Source organism: Sinocyclocheilus rhinocerous, unplaced genomic scaffold (assembly GCF_001515625.1).
Source record: "Sinocyclocheilus rhinocerous isolate Xijiao unplaced genomic scaffold, SAMN03320098_v1.1 scaffold2401, whole genome shotgun sequence".
In the NCBI taxonomy this organism is placed as follows: Eukaryota; Metazoa; Chordata; class Actinopteri; order Cypriniformes; family Cyprinidae; genus Sinocyclocheilus; species Sinocyclocheilus rhinocerous.
Window position 1 is genome coordinate 32,531 of NW_015647011.1, and position 13,828 is coordinate 46,358.

General features: G+C 34.1%; 3 protein-coding genes across 4 annotated transcripts; 2 read left to right on the forward strand and 1 right to left on the reverse strand.

The window, feature by feature from the left end:
* Positions 1–1,231: 1,231 nt before the first annotated feature.
* Positions 1,232–10,727, reverse strand: LOC107708203 (nudC domain-containing protein 3-like). Of its 2 annotated transcripts, none has more exons than XM_016512378.1 (6): positions 10,372–10,727; positions 4,904–5,184; positions 4,192–4,324; positions 3,915–4,058; positions 2,763–2,951; positions 1,232–1,805 (listed from the first exon to the last, which is right to left on the reverse strand). In XM_016512378.1, the coding sequence occupies exons 1-6, from the start codon at positions 10,567–10,569 to the stop codon at positions 1,695–1,697; spliced, it is 1,056 nt and encodes a 351-aa protein (XP_016367864.1). In that variant the 5' UTR covers positions 10,570–10,727; the 3' UTR covers positions 1,232–1,694. The 2 variants fall into 2 exon arrangements, with proteins under 2 accessions (XP_016367864.1, XP_016367862.1); XM_016512376.1 differs by lacking the exon at positions 10,372–10,727 and adding an exon at positions 6,928–7,283 and having other exon boundaries at positions 1,233–1,805.
* Positions 7,457–9,503, forward strand: LOC107708204 (28S ribosomal protein S24, mitochondrial-like). The gene is made up of 4 exons (XM_016512379.1): positions 7,457–7,548; positions 7,759–7,827; positions 8,496–8,607; positions 8,748–9,503. The coding sequence occupies exons 1-4, from the start codon at positions 7,510–7,512 to the stop codon at positions 9,029–9,031; spliced, it is 504 nt and encodes a 167-aa protein (XP_016367865.1). The 5' UTR covers positions 7,457–7,509; the 3' UTR covers positions 9,032–9,503.
* Positions 10,728–10,901: 174 nt separating the features above from the next.
* LOC107708198 (28S ribosomal protein S24, mitochondrial-like) lies at positions 10,902–12,947 on the forward strand. Its single transcript, XM_016512371.1, has 4 exons — positions 10,902–10,992; positions 11,203–11,271; positions 11,940–12,051; positions 12,192–12,947. The coding sequence occupies exons 1-4, from the start codon at positions 10,954–10,956 to the stop codon at positions 12,473–12,475; spliced, it is 504 nt and encodes a 167-aa protein (XP_016367857.1). The 5' UTR covers positions 10,902–10,953; the 3' UTR covers positions 12,476–12,947.
* Positions 12,948–13,828: the final 881 nt, after the last annotated feature.

Genomic DNA, 13,828 nt, shown 5'->3' on the forward strand with positions numbered 1-13,828 from the left:
TGTGTGTGTGTGTGTGTGTGTGTGTATCCTACATATGATGATAGATAGATAGATAGATAGATAGATCGATCGATAGTAACCCTTGGTTAATATGATAAAAAAAAAAAGGCTGAGAAAATAAATCTGCATTGTTTATCCTTTTGCTCTTTCATTCAAAAAATTCACAAAAATCTAAGCTAAAATAAACAATTTTGTTTTCTTCCAATAAAGGTTAGCTACAATTATTACCACCCCTGGAAATTCTTATGTGTAAAGTATCTCTCAAGTATATCCCTCCTCATATTTAACATATTTTAGCACACCAAGGTGACTAGAAACATGAAATTGTTCAGCCATGACTTCCAGTTTCACAGAAAGGTATAGATACGAGATAACACAAAGGCCAAATTCCCTTAATCATCAATCACAAGTTGTATCTACAAGAAATGTTACAAATCTGCCTGTCTATATTGTCTTAATACAAGATAAGGAGGAGGAGTTTGAGTGGCCAAAGACTCTACAGGGTTCAAAGCTAAAGAATTGTAGAAATGAGTTCAGTCTTGTGGTCAGAAAGCCTCAAGAAATATCAAACAGCACCTACATCACCACAAGTCATTTGGGAGAGTTTCAAGAAAAATCCTCTGCTCTCATCCAAAACCAAACTCCAGCATATTCAGCTGCCAAACACTACTGGTACATCAAATGGGACTGGGTTCTGTGGTCAAGTAAAGCTAAAAAGAGCTTTTTGGCACACAAGAATTAAGTTTGGTGCACTGCACACAGGGATAAAAAGTACCCCATGCCCACGGTTAAATATGCTGCTGGATCTTTAATGTTGTGGGCCTATTTTTCTGCCAGAGGTCCTGAACATCTTGCTCAGATACATGGCATGGACTCTAGCAAATACCAATATACCAGCACATGAAAAAAAATCTCAAAACCTGACTGCCTGTGCTAGAAATCTTATAATGGGCTATGGTTGGATCTTCCAAAACAAACATCAAAATCAACACAAAAATGGGTCACGGATCACAAAATGAAAGTTCTGCCATGGCCATCCCAGTCCTCTGAACCCTACAGAAAATGAGTGGGGTGAACTAAAGAGTAGTAGTTTTATCATTTCATATATATTATTTTTATGACATTTTTAGCTTGAAAAGTGTGTTTGTGCCAATACTTTGTTATCTAATGCAGTGTGACAGCAATCAAACAATAAGACAAATTGAATGTTTGCAAAAGGTTTTATTAGATTCAGGCACAAAAATCTGATGCAAATGATGGAAACAAGTGAAGGAAAGAATTTCTTTCTCGTGTGAACTGCAGCAATCTGCTTAAAGAAACAGTGCAAACCCTTAACATATCTGATGAAACTTTATTTCACTGTTGCTATTGTAGATCACTGAAATAGTATGAAAACTAACAATCAATAAGCCCGAATAACTTGGCAAATGTGAGATCACAGACACACGCGGCCAAAGAAAACCGCAGTCAACTGATTTCATAAAACACTCAAAATTATAAATGATCAATGGCCCATTTTGCATGGCAACTAAACATGAGACAATTATCAGTGTCAGTGAATCAGTTATATTGGCATGAGATGTGCAGTGCAGACATTTTATAGCACCGCAAGAAACCAACACCGTCACTGTACTTCAGTGTGTGTACGTTTGTTACTGTAAGTGCTGACTTTCCATCTGGCATGTCATGCGACCTCAAAACTGGACAGCACTGTGTGGGATGTTGAACAAGGAGGGGTCAAAGTCTTGGCCTTTAAATGGAGATCCTTCAGCATCCCAGCCCTTCTTCAGCATCTCGTGGACTTTCTGAAACACAAAGTCAAACATCTTTCAATGCAATATCCAGATAGTTTCTCATGCAAACAAGTGCCAAAGCTCTTAAAGGAATAGTTCACTCAAAAATGAAAATTTGCTGAAAATGTACTCGCCCCTCAGGTCATCAAAGATGTAGATGAGTTGGTTTCTTCATCTGAACAGATTTGGAGAAATGTAGCATTACATCACTTGTTGTTGGATCCTCTGCAGTGAATGGGTGCCGTCAGAATGAGAGTCCAAACAGCTGATAAAAACATCACAATAATCCACACCACTCCAGTCCATCAATTAACATATTGTGAAGTGAAAAGCTGCATGTTTGTAAGAAACAAATCCATCAAGATGTTTTTAATTTTAAACCATTGCTTCAGTTCATATTAATATTAACACTTCCTCCAGTAAAAAAAAAAGTCTATCCACTGTTGTCCTCTCACATCAAAATCTACCTACATATTTGAACTGTTTTTGCTTGGTCCGTGCATATTTCTCTCGATTCGATTTTTTCATTGGAGAAAGCAATATTATGGATTGAGGACTCATATTTTAGACGCAACAGTATGAAGTTAGAAACATCTTAATGACGGATTTGTTTCTAACAAAATTGCAGCTTTTTGTTTCACAAGACATTAATTGCTGGACTGGAGTGGTGTGGATTCCTTGTGGATTATTGTGATGCTTTTATCAGCTGTTTGGACTCTCATTCTGATGGCACCCATTCACTGCAGAGGATCCATTGGTGAGCAAGTGATGTAATGCTAAATTTCTCCAAATCTGTTTCTGATGAACAAACAAACTCATCTACATCTTGGATGGCCTGAGGGTTAGCACATTTTCAGCAGTTTTCATTTTTGGGTGAGCTATTCCAAGTGTCCTTGGACTGAACTCCTTTTATACTCCAGAGCAGTAATGAAGCAATATAGCAAATAACAAGTTCCATTGCTTGCTCACAATCTCATGGCTCTGTGGTCTCCCCTGGAGTTTTTGGTGGTAATCAAACGACAGGCGGTCCAGTACAGCATGCTCCTCTTCATCTACAGTTGCCATAGTGCGTTCCCGGTTGATCTGGTTCACATCGATCTCGGCCTCACCCTTCAACACGGCACTCCACCAAACCTCCCCGGTTTTACTGAGGGACAGCTGGAGGAAAAGTCAAAATGATCATCTCCAGCTTACATTGCCTCAATAATACAATACAGAATACAATTTAATGATAGCAAATGAGATGTACACAAAACAGGGCTGTTATTGTTAACTACAAGGTTTCTGCAGGTTTTATGAAGGCAAATTTAAGATGTTTTTAAGACTCAGTAAAGTAATAGTGCAAATGTCTAAAGATTAATAAATCAATATACATTTCCTTGAGATGCAAAATTGTGAGATAAAAAGTATTGTTTTCAGAGAAATTGATTAGAAAGCAAGTTTATGATGAAAACAAATATTTGCAAGTGGGGTAAGAAAAATAAACAAACAAAAAAAATTGTACCCAAAGACAGTTTTAAGCATAAACTAACTTCATTTTGTTCAGTTTGTCAGAAAACAAGACTCCATATTTTTACTTTGCACCTCAAGAAAATATATGAAGAGTTTATTTGCAAAAACAGATAAAAAAACAATTCAAAAATCATGTTATCATGTTTTACTGTGTTTCATTGTGTTAGTTAGCTGTGTTTTTTAGTTATTTGTTAACCTAATCAAAATAACCCAACTGCAGTTTGATTAAGATTAATTGGAATGCACAACGAAAAAACATGATTTTTGAAAATTGTTAAAAACGGAGTTATCTGTCTTTGCAAATAAACTCATATCTTGAGTTTATTTGCGACATATCTTGATTTAAGGTTGTTTTGATACTGTAATTGTACTACAAATAGAGTCAAAACCCTGCAACTAAAACTACTTTTTAAAAAACATTTTTATTAATTGAAATAAAAATTGAAATAAAATAAAATATAAATATTAGAAGAAAAACTTCAACTGACAAGACTGTCAGTGATTTCCGAAACTGACAATGAAATGTATGCAGTCTCAAAATGGCAAAAAAATTGGCTGATGCATCAGTCTATCACCATTTCAGATCCACCATCCAAAAATAATGTGTACCAGAACGCATCGGCCGGGCTCCAGGCTCCATAGGGAACTTTCAGTGTTAATTTTGTGTGTGAATTCGCCCTCCATCAGGACTCTCTGCGATCCTCCCTCGTTCACGGCCACACGGACCTTCCCGGGCTGCAGATCCACAGACACCTGCACGCAAAGATGGAACAGATTGTGATCAAACTAGCTTTGCGATAATACTAGACAGCAAGATAAAAAGATTGAAATGTGGATTCTGCCAGACAGTAACACTGATAAAATCAGATGGCAGCAGGATACACACCTGTCGGCCTTTAACGATGTTAGGCTGCACATGCACTCGAACTTCCACATCCGTGTAATCCTGCGACCAGGTGTAATTTTCTCTAACGGCACCATTGTAACTGTCTGCATTCGACTGAAAACGTTCTTGTCCACTGAAAATGTGAAGTAGAACTTGTTAATAGGTCAAAACAATGCACAAACTTTTGAGGTCAGTAAGATTTTATTTTTATTTTTTTTATGTTTTTGAAATATGCTCACAAAGGCTGCATTTATTTAATTAAAAATACAATAAAACAGAAATATTGTGAAAAATTATTACAATTTAACATAATAACTGTTTTCTATTTAAAATGTCATTTATTCCTGTGATGCAAAGCTGAATTTACAGCATCATTACTCCAGTTTTCAGTGTCACATGATCCTTCAGAAATAATTCTAATATGCATTTTTTTTTTTTATCAATACAGTTGTGCTGCTTAATATTTTTGTGGAAACTGTAATACATTTTCAGGACTCTTTGATGAATAGAACGTTTTAAAAAACAGCATCTACTTGAGAGAGTAATCTTTGAAATATTTTAAATGTCTTTACTGTCACTCTTGTTTTATTTAATGTGTCCTTATTGATTAAAGTACTAGTTTCTTAAGAAAACTCAAAAACCCCAAAGTTTTGAACAGTAGTGTCTTTTAGTATTCATATTTTTGAGCAAATGCTTTAAAAGTCAAGCATACACTTTGGCTGTGTCAGAATCGGAGTTTGATGGCGCTGCGGCTCCTGACGGCTCAGCGGTGCTGCTCTGAGTCTCAACGTGTGTCTCTGTGCTCTGTGCTGATGGTGCTGGGACAGCTGTGGGCTCTTCTGTGCTTCTCTTCTCCTCCACCGGAGCGTCAGCCTCCTGTTCTGATCGAACCTCCAGCTCCTGTACTGCAGGAGGAGCGGCTTTATCAGCCTCTGCCAGCCTCGCTGCCCTCTCTCTGTCCTGCTCCGCGAGATTCTCAAATAACTTAAACGTCTGATGGCAGAAAATGACAGAAAATACACTTACAGGAAATTCAATAGACTCTTAAGTTTGTTATAGCAACTACAAAGTGGCATAATAAAATAATATATAAAAATAACTTGATTATTATAAATTATATTATATTTATAAATTATATTATCATTTTTAGACCCTTTAAAGACCCTTACAGCAATTATAAAGTGGCATAATATAAATAAAATTTTAATAGTTTTATTTTAATTGATGAAATTATTTTGTAATAATTAATAAGACACTGTCACAGCAATTACAAAACGGAATATAATTAATAATATTAATTATTAAAATTATTTCTTATAATAAAATTATAAATGTATAATTATAATTTAATAAATTAATTATTTTGAATAATTTAATTATTTTAAAGACAATGTTACACCAACAGTTGCATGCTGTAAATATTATAAATAATGTAATTGTTTTTTCTTATTTTTATTTAATGAATTATTATTCATTTTGATTCAATTATTTTAATAATATTAATAATACATTTTACTACTGTCACAAACGTCTAAAACACTGACATGGCTAGGTGTCACACATTAAAAGCAAAACAAGACAATACCATGTTTTTGAACAAGTACCAAGACAGAAGTACCATGGTACTATTTGAAATATGTTAATATCATAGTACATGAATATAATAATTAGGGCTGTAAGTCGATAAAAATATTTAAACTAATTATTTACATGGTGTAGTGATTAATTAATCTAATAATTGCAAACTAAATTTGGCTGTGACAATACCCACAAAAGATTATTAAAGTTATTATTGTGTTAAATGAGAAAGTATCAAGTAGACATTACAAATAGTAGCTTTAGAAAGAAATATTTTGTTTGATTCAACATAAAATTTATTACACCCAAACGTTTAGACTACAATGGCCTAACATAAACTATGGAACATATAAGTTTATTTTTATTTTGGAGAACTATCCCTTTTATGGTTTTGTCTTTATTTATTTTTTAATAAATGAAATGATACTCTAAAGAAGAAACTAAAGCTGCCAGCAGGAGGCGGTAAATGTCATTCATTCATTCGATTAGTTCAAACGGCTGATTCATTCAAGAATTAAATAAAGGGCTCTTTCTATGAATAGGCTTTTGAATCATTGGTTCACAGGATTCGTTCAAAACGTGCATTCATTCAGAAACTAAACACTGCTGTGTTGCTCGAAGTTCTAGGTAATATTTTCATCGGCAAAATTGAGAAAAAACAAAATATTTTTACTATTTTAAATATGAACTTCTTATTTTCTGAACTGTTGTATAAAATCACATTTGCACTCCTATTCGGACAAACAGCACTGGTGTGATATTGCTCTTGCTGCTAGTGCGATATCGCTTATCATGTGATATAAATATGAGACAAAAACTCATACAGGGGCATTTTTTGGCCCAACATTTTGAATTTTAGGGCATAAGTGCATTAATGAAGTTGTTGCCGTGCATCATATTTGTCAACCGTCAACATATGAAATGTAAGATGACGTACAGGTCTGGGGGCGGGGCCAGCGCGTTAACTGCGTTAAAATATTTTAATTGCGTTATTTTTCATAACTAATTAACTAATTTAACTAACGAGTTAAACTGACATCCCTAATAATAATCATTCAGTACCATGGTATTCTCAGCTGATGCCATCACTGCCACATTTATATTTATTTCTAAATTATCCAGTCAGTTTAATGGATCAAAACAAAAGTCAGTCAGTACCTTAAACACCATTTTTTCAGCTACTCCGGGCGGGAAGCCCATGCGGTCCTGCGGGCCGCTGAGAAGGCGGTAGAAGTCCGTCTTTCTGTAGAGGAACCCAAAATAAACCTGCAGAAAATTCTGAATGTTTCCAACATGCTGCAGGATCCCTAAAAGCGCGTTATCATAAAGCTCAGTCATTTCCACCGGAGAAGACATGGCTGAGCAGCTCAGCTGGACCAAATCTGACTGAAAGCTGTTTAATTTAGATGCTTATTGATGGAAAACAAACGCAAAGCAACAGAGAGCCAGCAGAAAACTTGGACAACAGCACTGTAACAACAAGATCTTTCGAGACTGAGCAGCTGCTACGACACTTCCTGTTCACTCAGTACAAAATAAAAGTCTGGCCAATAATAAATCACTTGAAAAACTTTTTTATTTTTATTTTATTTTATTACATACACATATTTACAAGATATAATACATTGAATCTAATATTTATATTATAATTATTTATATTAAAATATTTGACACGGCATAAAATGTAATTCCATTGCAGCAGGTGGCAGTAATGCGCTCTTGACTGCCTTGTGCAAAAACATGGCGACGTCCTTGGTCAGACAGACAAAATTGTTGTCGGTAAGATTTAATTCGTTTTTTTTTTTTTTTGCTATTCTAACTAATAACACATTTCTAATCGAGAGGATCTTCCATATCTTATGTAACTGACGCAGAAGCGGTCTGATAGATAGATAGGCTACTGGCACTGAATGTAGTGTGGGATGGAAAGCACAATTTAGATTGAATAAGTAGTAAATATTATTTATCAAATATTCTCTGTTTTCGTAGATTGTGAGCAGCCAGTTAAATCCTGCGGCATGTTTCAGGAACATTCACTGTACTGCAGCTTGTTTGAAGGTATGTGATCAAACTCCATCAGTTTACAATGTGACATTTGTGTATCTTGTTTATCCAAGCACATTTAATTTATTCTATCTTCTATTTTTTTAGTTAAGTGGGGTACATATGGTTAAACAAAATGAAAAAAGTACAAAAACATTTACATACAACATGTATACAAACAATACATTTTACAGCTTTGTATTATATTTAATTATTTATTTACTATTTTTGTACTGTTGAACTTCTAAACTTAAAACAAAGCCTTATTTGTCCCATATTTACATTTATGTATACTAAAATTAGCAAATAAGTATCAAAAAAAAAAAAGTATCAGACTAATGAAATAATATTCCTTATAAGACATGTCATAAGCAAAAATTGCCTAAAACAATTTCAAAACTCCAGAATAAATGAAAGAACATTTCTACATGTAAAGCACAAAATGTACAAAAAATATCAATATTAGTGAAATCTATTGAATTTTATTTGTGATTTAGGATCTATAAAGTAGTTGTCAAATTTTATTCCACATCGGACCATCAACAGTCGTTTAAAAATGTCAAAGTAGTAGCCAAAATCCATTTGAAACAAAGCCTGGACTATTATATGAGGGAAGGACAGAGACTAGAATCAGTATTTTCAGAAGCATTTTTAACCCAGAGGATCGGTCTCCTCTCTAACAGAACCGTGCAGCTCGTATTCGAGTGGGTAAAGGAGACAAGTCAGTGACTTATGAGCAGGCGTATCACCCTCATCACATCGGCCACAGGAAGGGCTGGCTCTCACAGCACACCAGTAAGTCACATCCCCACTCTTTAATCTCTTGGATTCCTAGTGTTACTGAAGCTATGTGGGGTGGTAATAAAGACCTTGTTGGTTCATTTAGCTGTAGTATCTGTAAGTGCATAAATAAGACTCTTTTCTACGTCCCGCAGGTAATCTTCAGGGTGAAGATGGAGCGGCGGAGCGTGTAGTGGAAGACGTTTTCATCAGACGCTTCATGTACGGCACGTTTCACGGCTGTTTAGCGGATGAGGTGGTGATCAAACGCAGAGGAAACCTCCTGGTCATCTGTGCGGTGATGATACAGAAACTCTTACCGTCGAAATTCTACTTTCTCATTGGTTACACAGAGGAACTGCTCTCCCATTTCTACAAATGTCCAGTTAAAATTGAGATGCAGACGGTAGAAGAAAAAGTAGTCTACAAATATCTTTAAGGCCATGTGTTGTGGGGAAAAGCATAAATAATTTCTCTATTTATTTGTTTGCTTTACACTGTCCAGTAAGTGTCAATGAAGGTTTTTTTTATTTTTTTTTTGGGAAATCATTAGTAAAAATATTCTCATGATAGTAACGTGAAAGGGTCTTATACTGTGTTTATTTGTAAAGATCAAAATATTTCTTTATTACTTCATGCCAGGGTTGGAAATTAATAGGGGTTTGGTGCAAAAATTCCCACAAAAATTGCATAGTTATACGAACTAAAAAGCCACATTTTAAGATTTAATACAATTTCGTTAATGCATTGTTTTTTTTTTGTGTTTTTTTTTTGCATGTTTCTGTCGAGCGTATGAATGCAGTGGCCAATCAGAGGCATTTCGATTAGTTACCAGTAATGAAGAAAATGCCAAATTGATTAAATTAATTGAATAAATATAAGTATTTAACATAAAAGACAACACAAATACATATAATAAGATCATTCCTTTTACAAAAGGTAAAAAAATGGCCCTTAAAATAAAAATATTGCCCCTTAATGGAAAAATAAATGAATGACCCTGCAGCTTTTGTTGTTGTTGTTGTTTTTCGTCACTAAAAAAAAAGCAGTGAATTATGTATTTTGCATTTTTATTTTCAATTTATTTTATTATGTACTTTATAAATTGACTTAAGGATTAAAATCACTTTGATTCTTTAATTCAGTCAGCAATAAATATTACTTTATATTAAGAATATTAGTTCAAAACGCGCATTCATTCAGAAACTAAACACTGCTGTGTTGCTCGGAGACGCACAAAAGTTCTAGGTAATATTTTCATCGGCAAAATTGAGAAAAAACAAAATATTTTTACTATTTTAAATATGAACTTCTTATTTTCTGAACTGTTGTATAAAATCACATTTGCACTCCTATTCGGACAAACAGCACTGGTGTGATATTGCTCTTGCTGCTAGTGCGATATCGCTTATCATGTGATATAAATATGAGACAAAAACTCATACAGGGGCATTTTTTGGCCCAACATTTTGAATTTTAGGGCATAAGTGCATTAATGAAGTTGTTGCCGTGCATCATATTTGTCAACCGTCAACATATGAAATGTAAGATGACGTACAGGTCTGGGGGCGGGGCCAGCGCGTTAACTGAGTTAAAATATTTTAATGGCGTTATTTTTCATAACTAATTAACTAATTTAACTAACGAGTTAAACTGACATCCCTAATAATAATCATTCAGTACCATGGTATTCTCAGCTGATGCCATCACTGCCACATTTATATTTATTTCTAAATTATCCAGTCAGTTTAATGGATCAAAACAAAAGTCAGTCAGTACCTTAAACACCATTTTTTCAGCTACTCCGGGCGGGAAGCCCATGCGGTCCTGCGGGCCGCTGAGAAGGCGGTAGAAGTCCGTCTTTCTGTAGAGGAACCCAAAATAAACCTGCAGAAAATTCTGAATGTTTCCAACATGCTGCAGGATCCCTAAAAGCGCGTTATCATAAAGCTCAGTCATTTCCACCGGAGAAGACATGGCTGAGCAGCTCAGCGGGACCAAATCTGACTGAAAGCTGTTTAATTTAGATGCTTATTGATGGAAAACAAACGCAAAGCAACAGAGAGCCAGCAGAAAACTTGGACAACAGCACTGTAACAACAAGATCTTTCGAGACTGAGCAGCTGCTACGACACTTCCTGTTCACTCAGTACAAAATAAAAGTCTGGCCAATAATAAATCACTTGAAAAACTTTTTTATTTTTATTTTATTTTATTACATACACATATTTACAAGATATAATACATTGAATCTAATATTTATATTATAATTATTTATATTAAAATATTTGACACGGCATAAAATGTAATTCCATTGCAGCAGGTGGCAGTAATGCGCTCTTGACTGCCTTGTGCAAAAACATGGCGACGTCCTTGGTCAGACAGACAAAATTGTTGTCGGTAAGATTTAATTCGTTTTTTTTTTTTTTTGCTATTCTAACTAATAACACATTTCTAATCGAGAGGATCTTCCATATCTTATGTAACTGACGCAGAAGCGGTCTGATAGATAGATAGGCTACTGGCACTGAATGTAGTGTGGGATGGAAAGCACAATTTAGATTGAATAAGTAGTAAATATTATTTATCAAATATTCTCTGTTTTCGTAGATTGTGAGCAGCCAGTTAAATCCTGCGGCATGTTTCAGGAACATTCACTGTACTGCAGCTTGTTTGAAGGTATGTGATCAAACTCCATCAGTTTACAATGTGACATTTGTGTATCTTGTTTATCCAAGCACATTTAATTTATTCTATCTTCTATTTTTTTAGTTAAGTGGGGTACATATGGTTAAACAAAATGAAAAAAGTACAAAAACATTTACATACAACATGTATACAAACAATACATTTTACAGCTTTGTATTATATTTAATTATTTATTTACTATTTTTGTACTGTTGAACTTCTAAACTTAAAACAAAGCCTTATTTGTCCCATATTTACATTTATGTATACTAAAATTAGCAAATAAGTATCAAAAAAAAAAAAGTATCAGACTAATGAAATAATATTCCTTATAAGACATGTCATAAGCAAAAATTGCCTAAAACAATTTCAAAACTCCAGAATAAATGAAAGAACATTTCTACATGTAAAGCACAAAATGTACAAAAAATATCAATATTAGTGAAATCTATTGAATTTTATTTGTGATTTAGGATCTATAAAGTAGTTGTCAAATTTTATTCCACATCGGACCATCAACAGTCGTTTAAAAATGTCAAAGTAGTAGCCAAAATCCATTTGAAACAAAGCCTGGACTATTATATGAGGGAAGGACAGAGACTAGAATCAGTATTTTCAGAAGCATTTTTAACCCAGAGGATCGGTCTCCTCTCTAACAGAACCGTGCAGCTCGTATTCGAGTGGGTAAAGGAGACAAGTCAGTGACTTATGAGCAGGCGTATCACCCTCATCACATCGGCCACAGGAAGGGCTGGCTCTCACAGCACACCAGTAAGTCACATCCCCACTCTTTAATCTCTTGGATTCCTAGTGTTACTGAAGCTATGTGGGGTGGTAATAAAGACCTTGTTGGTTCATTTAGCTGTAGTATCTGTAAGTGCATAAATAAGACTCTTTTCTACGTCCCGCAGGTAATCTTCAGGGTGAAGATGGAGCGGCGGAGCGTGTAGTGGAAGACGTTTTCATCAGACGCTTCATGTACGGCACGTTTCACGGCTGTTTAGCGGATGAGGTGGTGATCAAACGCAGAGGAAACCTCCTGGTCATCTGTGCGGTGATGATACAGAAACTCTTACCGTCGAAATTCTACTTTCTCATTGGTTACACAGAGGAACTGCTCTCCCATTTCTACAAATGTCCAGTTAAAATTGAGATGCAGACGGTAGAAGAAAAAGTAGTCTACAAATATCTTTAAGGCCATGTGTTGTGGGGAAAAGCATAAATAATTTCTCTATTTATTTGTTTGCTTTACACTGTCCAGTAAGTGTCAATGAAGGTTTTTTTTATTTTTTTTTTGGGAAATCATTAGTAAAAATATTCTCATGATAGTAACGTGAAAGGGTCTTATACTGTGTTTATTTGTAAAGATCAAAATATTTCTTTATTACTTCATGCCAGGGTTGGAAATTAATAGGGGTTTGGTGCAAAAATTCCCACAAAAATTGCATAGTTATACGAACTAAAAAGCCACATTTTAAGATTTAATACAATTTCGTTAATGCATTGTTTTTTTTTTGTGTTTTTTTTTTGCATGTTTCTGTCGAGCGTATGAATGCAGTGGCCAATCAGAGGCATTTCGATTAGTTACCAGTAATGAAGAAAATGCCAAATTGATTAAATTAATTGAATAAATATAAGTATTTAACATAAAAGACAACACAAATACATATAATAAGATCATTCCTTTTACAAAAGGTAAAAAAATGGCCCTTAAAATAAAAATATTGCCCCTTAATGGAAAAATAAATGAATGACCCTGCAGCTTTTGTTGTTGTTGTTGTTTTTCGTCACTAAAAAAAAAGCAGTGAATTATGTATTTTGCATTTTTATTTTCAATTTATTTTATTATGTACTTTATAAATTGACTTAAGGATTAAAATCACTTTGATTCTTTAATTCAGTCAGCAATAAATATTACTTTATATTAAGAATATTATGCATATTCCATAAAGTTCATCATACAGAGTTTCTTAATTTAATCAGTCTTTTAATCAGAACCATACATTAAAATAAATATGAAAAACATTTAGAAGGAAAACTATTTGCATCAATTGGATGCTGCAAAGTAAGTCTTATTTATTTTTCATAAATTTATTGATTATTCAAAATTATTCAACATTTGTATCATACAAAGGCACAAACACTGCTTTAGTGCAAAAAGGCACAATCATATTTTAGGTTAAAATCAAAGTTGGCAAAATTCCCTTAAATATCAGACCTTTCCCTTTATCATTTTAAAATAACAACATCAGAACAGGATTTCCACTGTGGCACATGAGCGTTTTCAATTATGGATACATATAAGGTTTAATTCACAGTATCAATAAATCAAAATAAATCAACCATGCATAAAGGTCAAACAGAAAAAAAAAAACTCTTAAAATGCAAAAGATTAATGTTTTGATAGTAGTATATTTAGCCAAACACAACAAGATTTGGTTTAAACATTCATTTATCATAATAATGCTGAAAAAAAACAAAAATTGCAGTAGGAAGTAAGCCAAGGCTGACGATGAGTAATCCTCCAGTTGAACTGGTTCAAGCCCTT

Bases quoted from the DNA above. Each gene is read 5' to 3' on its own strand.
- LOC107708198 (XM_016512371.1), top strand. From the start codon at position 10,954: ATGGCGACGTCCTTGGTCAGACAGACAAAATTGTTGTCG. The intron at 11,272-11,939 runs GTATGTGATCAA...CCTCTCTAACAG, and splicing joins GTACTGCAGCTTGTTTGAAG to AACCGTGCAGCTCGTATTCG. The intron at 12,052-12,191 runs GTAAGTCACATC...TACGTCCCGCAG, and splicing joins CTGGCTCTCACAGCACACCA to GTAATCTTCAGGGTGAAGAT.
- LOC107708204 (XM_016512379.1), top strand. From the start codon at position 7,510: ATGGCGACGTCCTTGGTCAGACAGACAAAATTGTTGTCG. The intron at 7,549-7,758 runs GTAAGATTTAAT...CTGTTTTCGTAG, and splicing joins GACAGACAAAATTGTTGTCG to ATTGTGAGCAGCCAGTTAAA. The intron at 8,608-8,747 runs GTAAGTCACATC...TACGTCCCGCAG, and splicing joins CTGGCTCTCACAGCACACCA to GTAATCTTCAGGGTGAAGAT.
- LOC107708203 (XM_016512378.1), bottom strand. From the start codon at position 10,569: ATGTCTTCTCCGGTGGAAATGACTGAGCTTTATGATAACGCGCTTTTA. The intron at 5,185-10,371 runs GTACTGACTGAC...TTCTGCCATCAG, and splicing joins CTGAAAAAATGGTGTTTAAG to ACGTTTAAGTTATTTGAGAA. The intron at 2,952-3,914 runs GTACACATTATT...CTTTTCCTCCAG, and splicing joins AGCCCGGCCGATGCGTTCTG to CTGTCCCTCAGTAAAACCGG.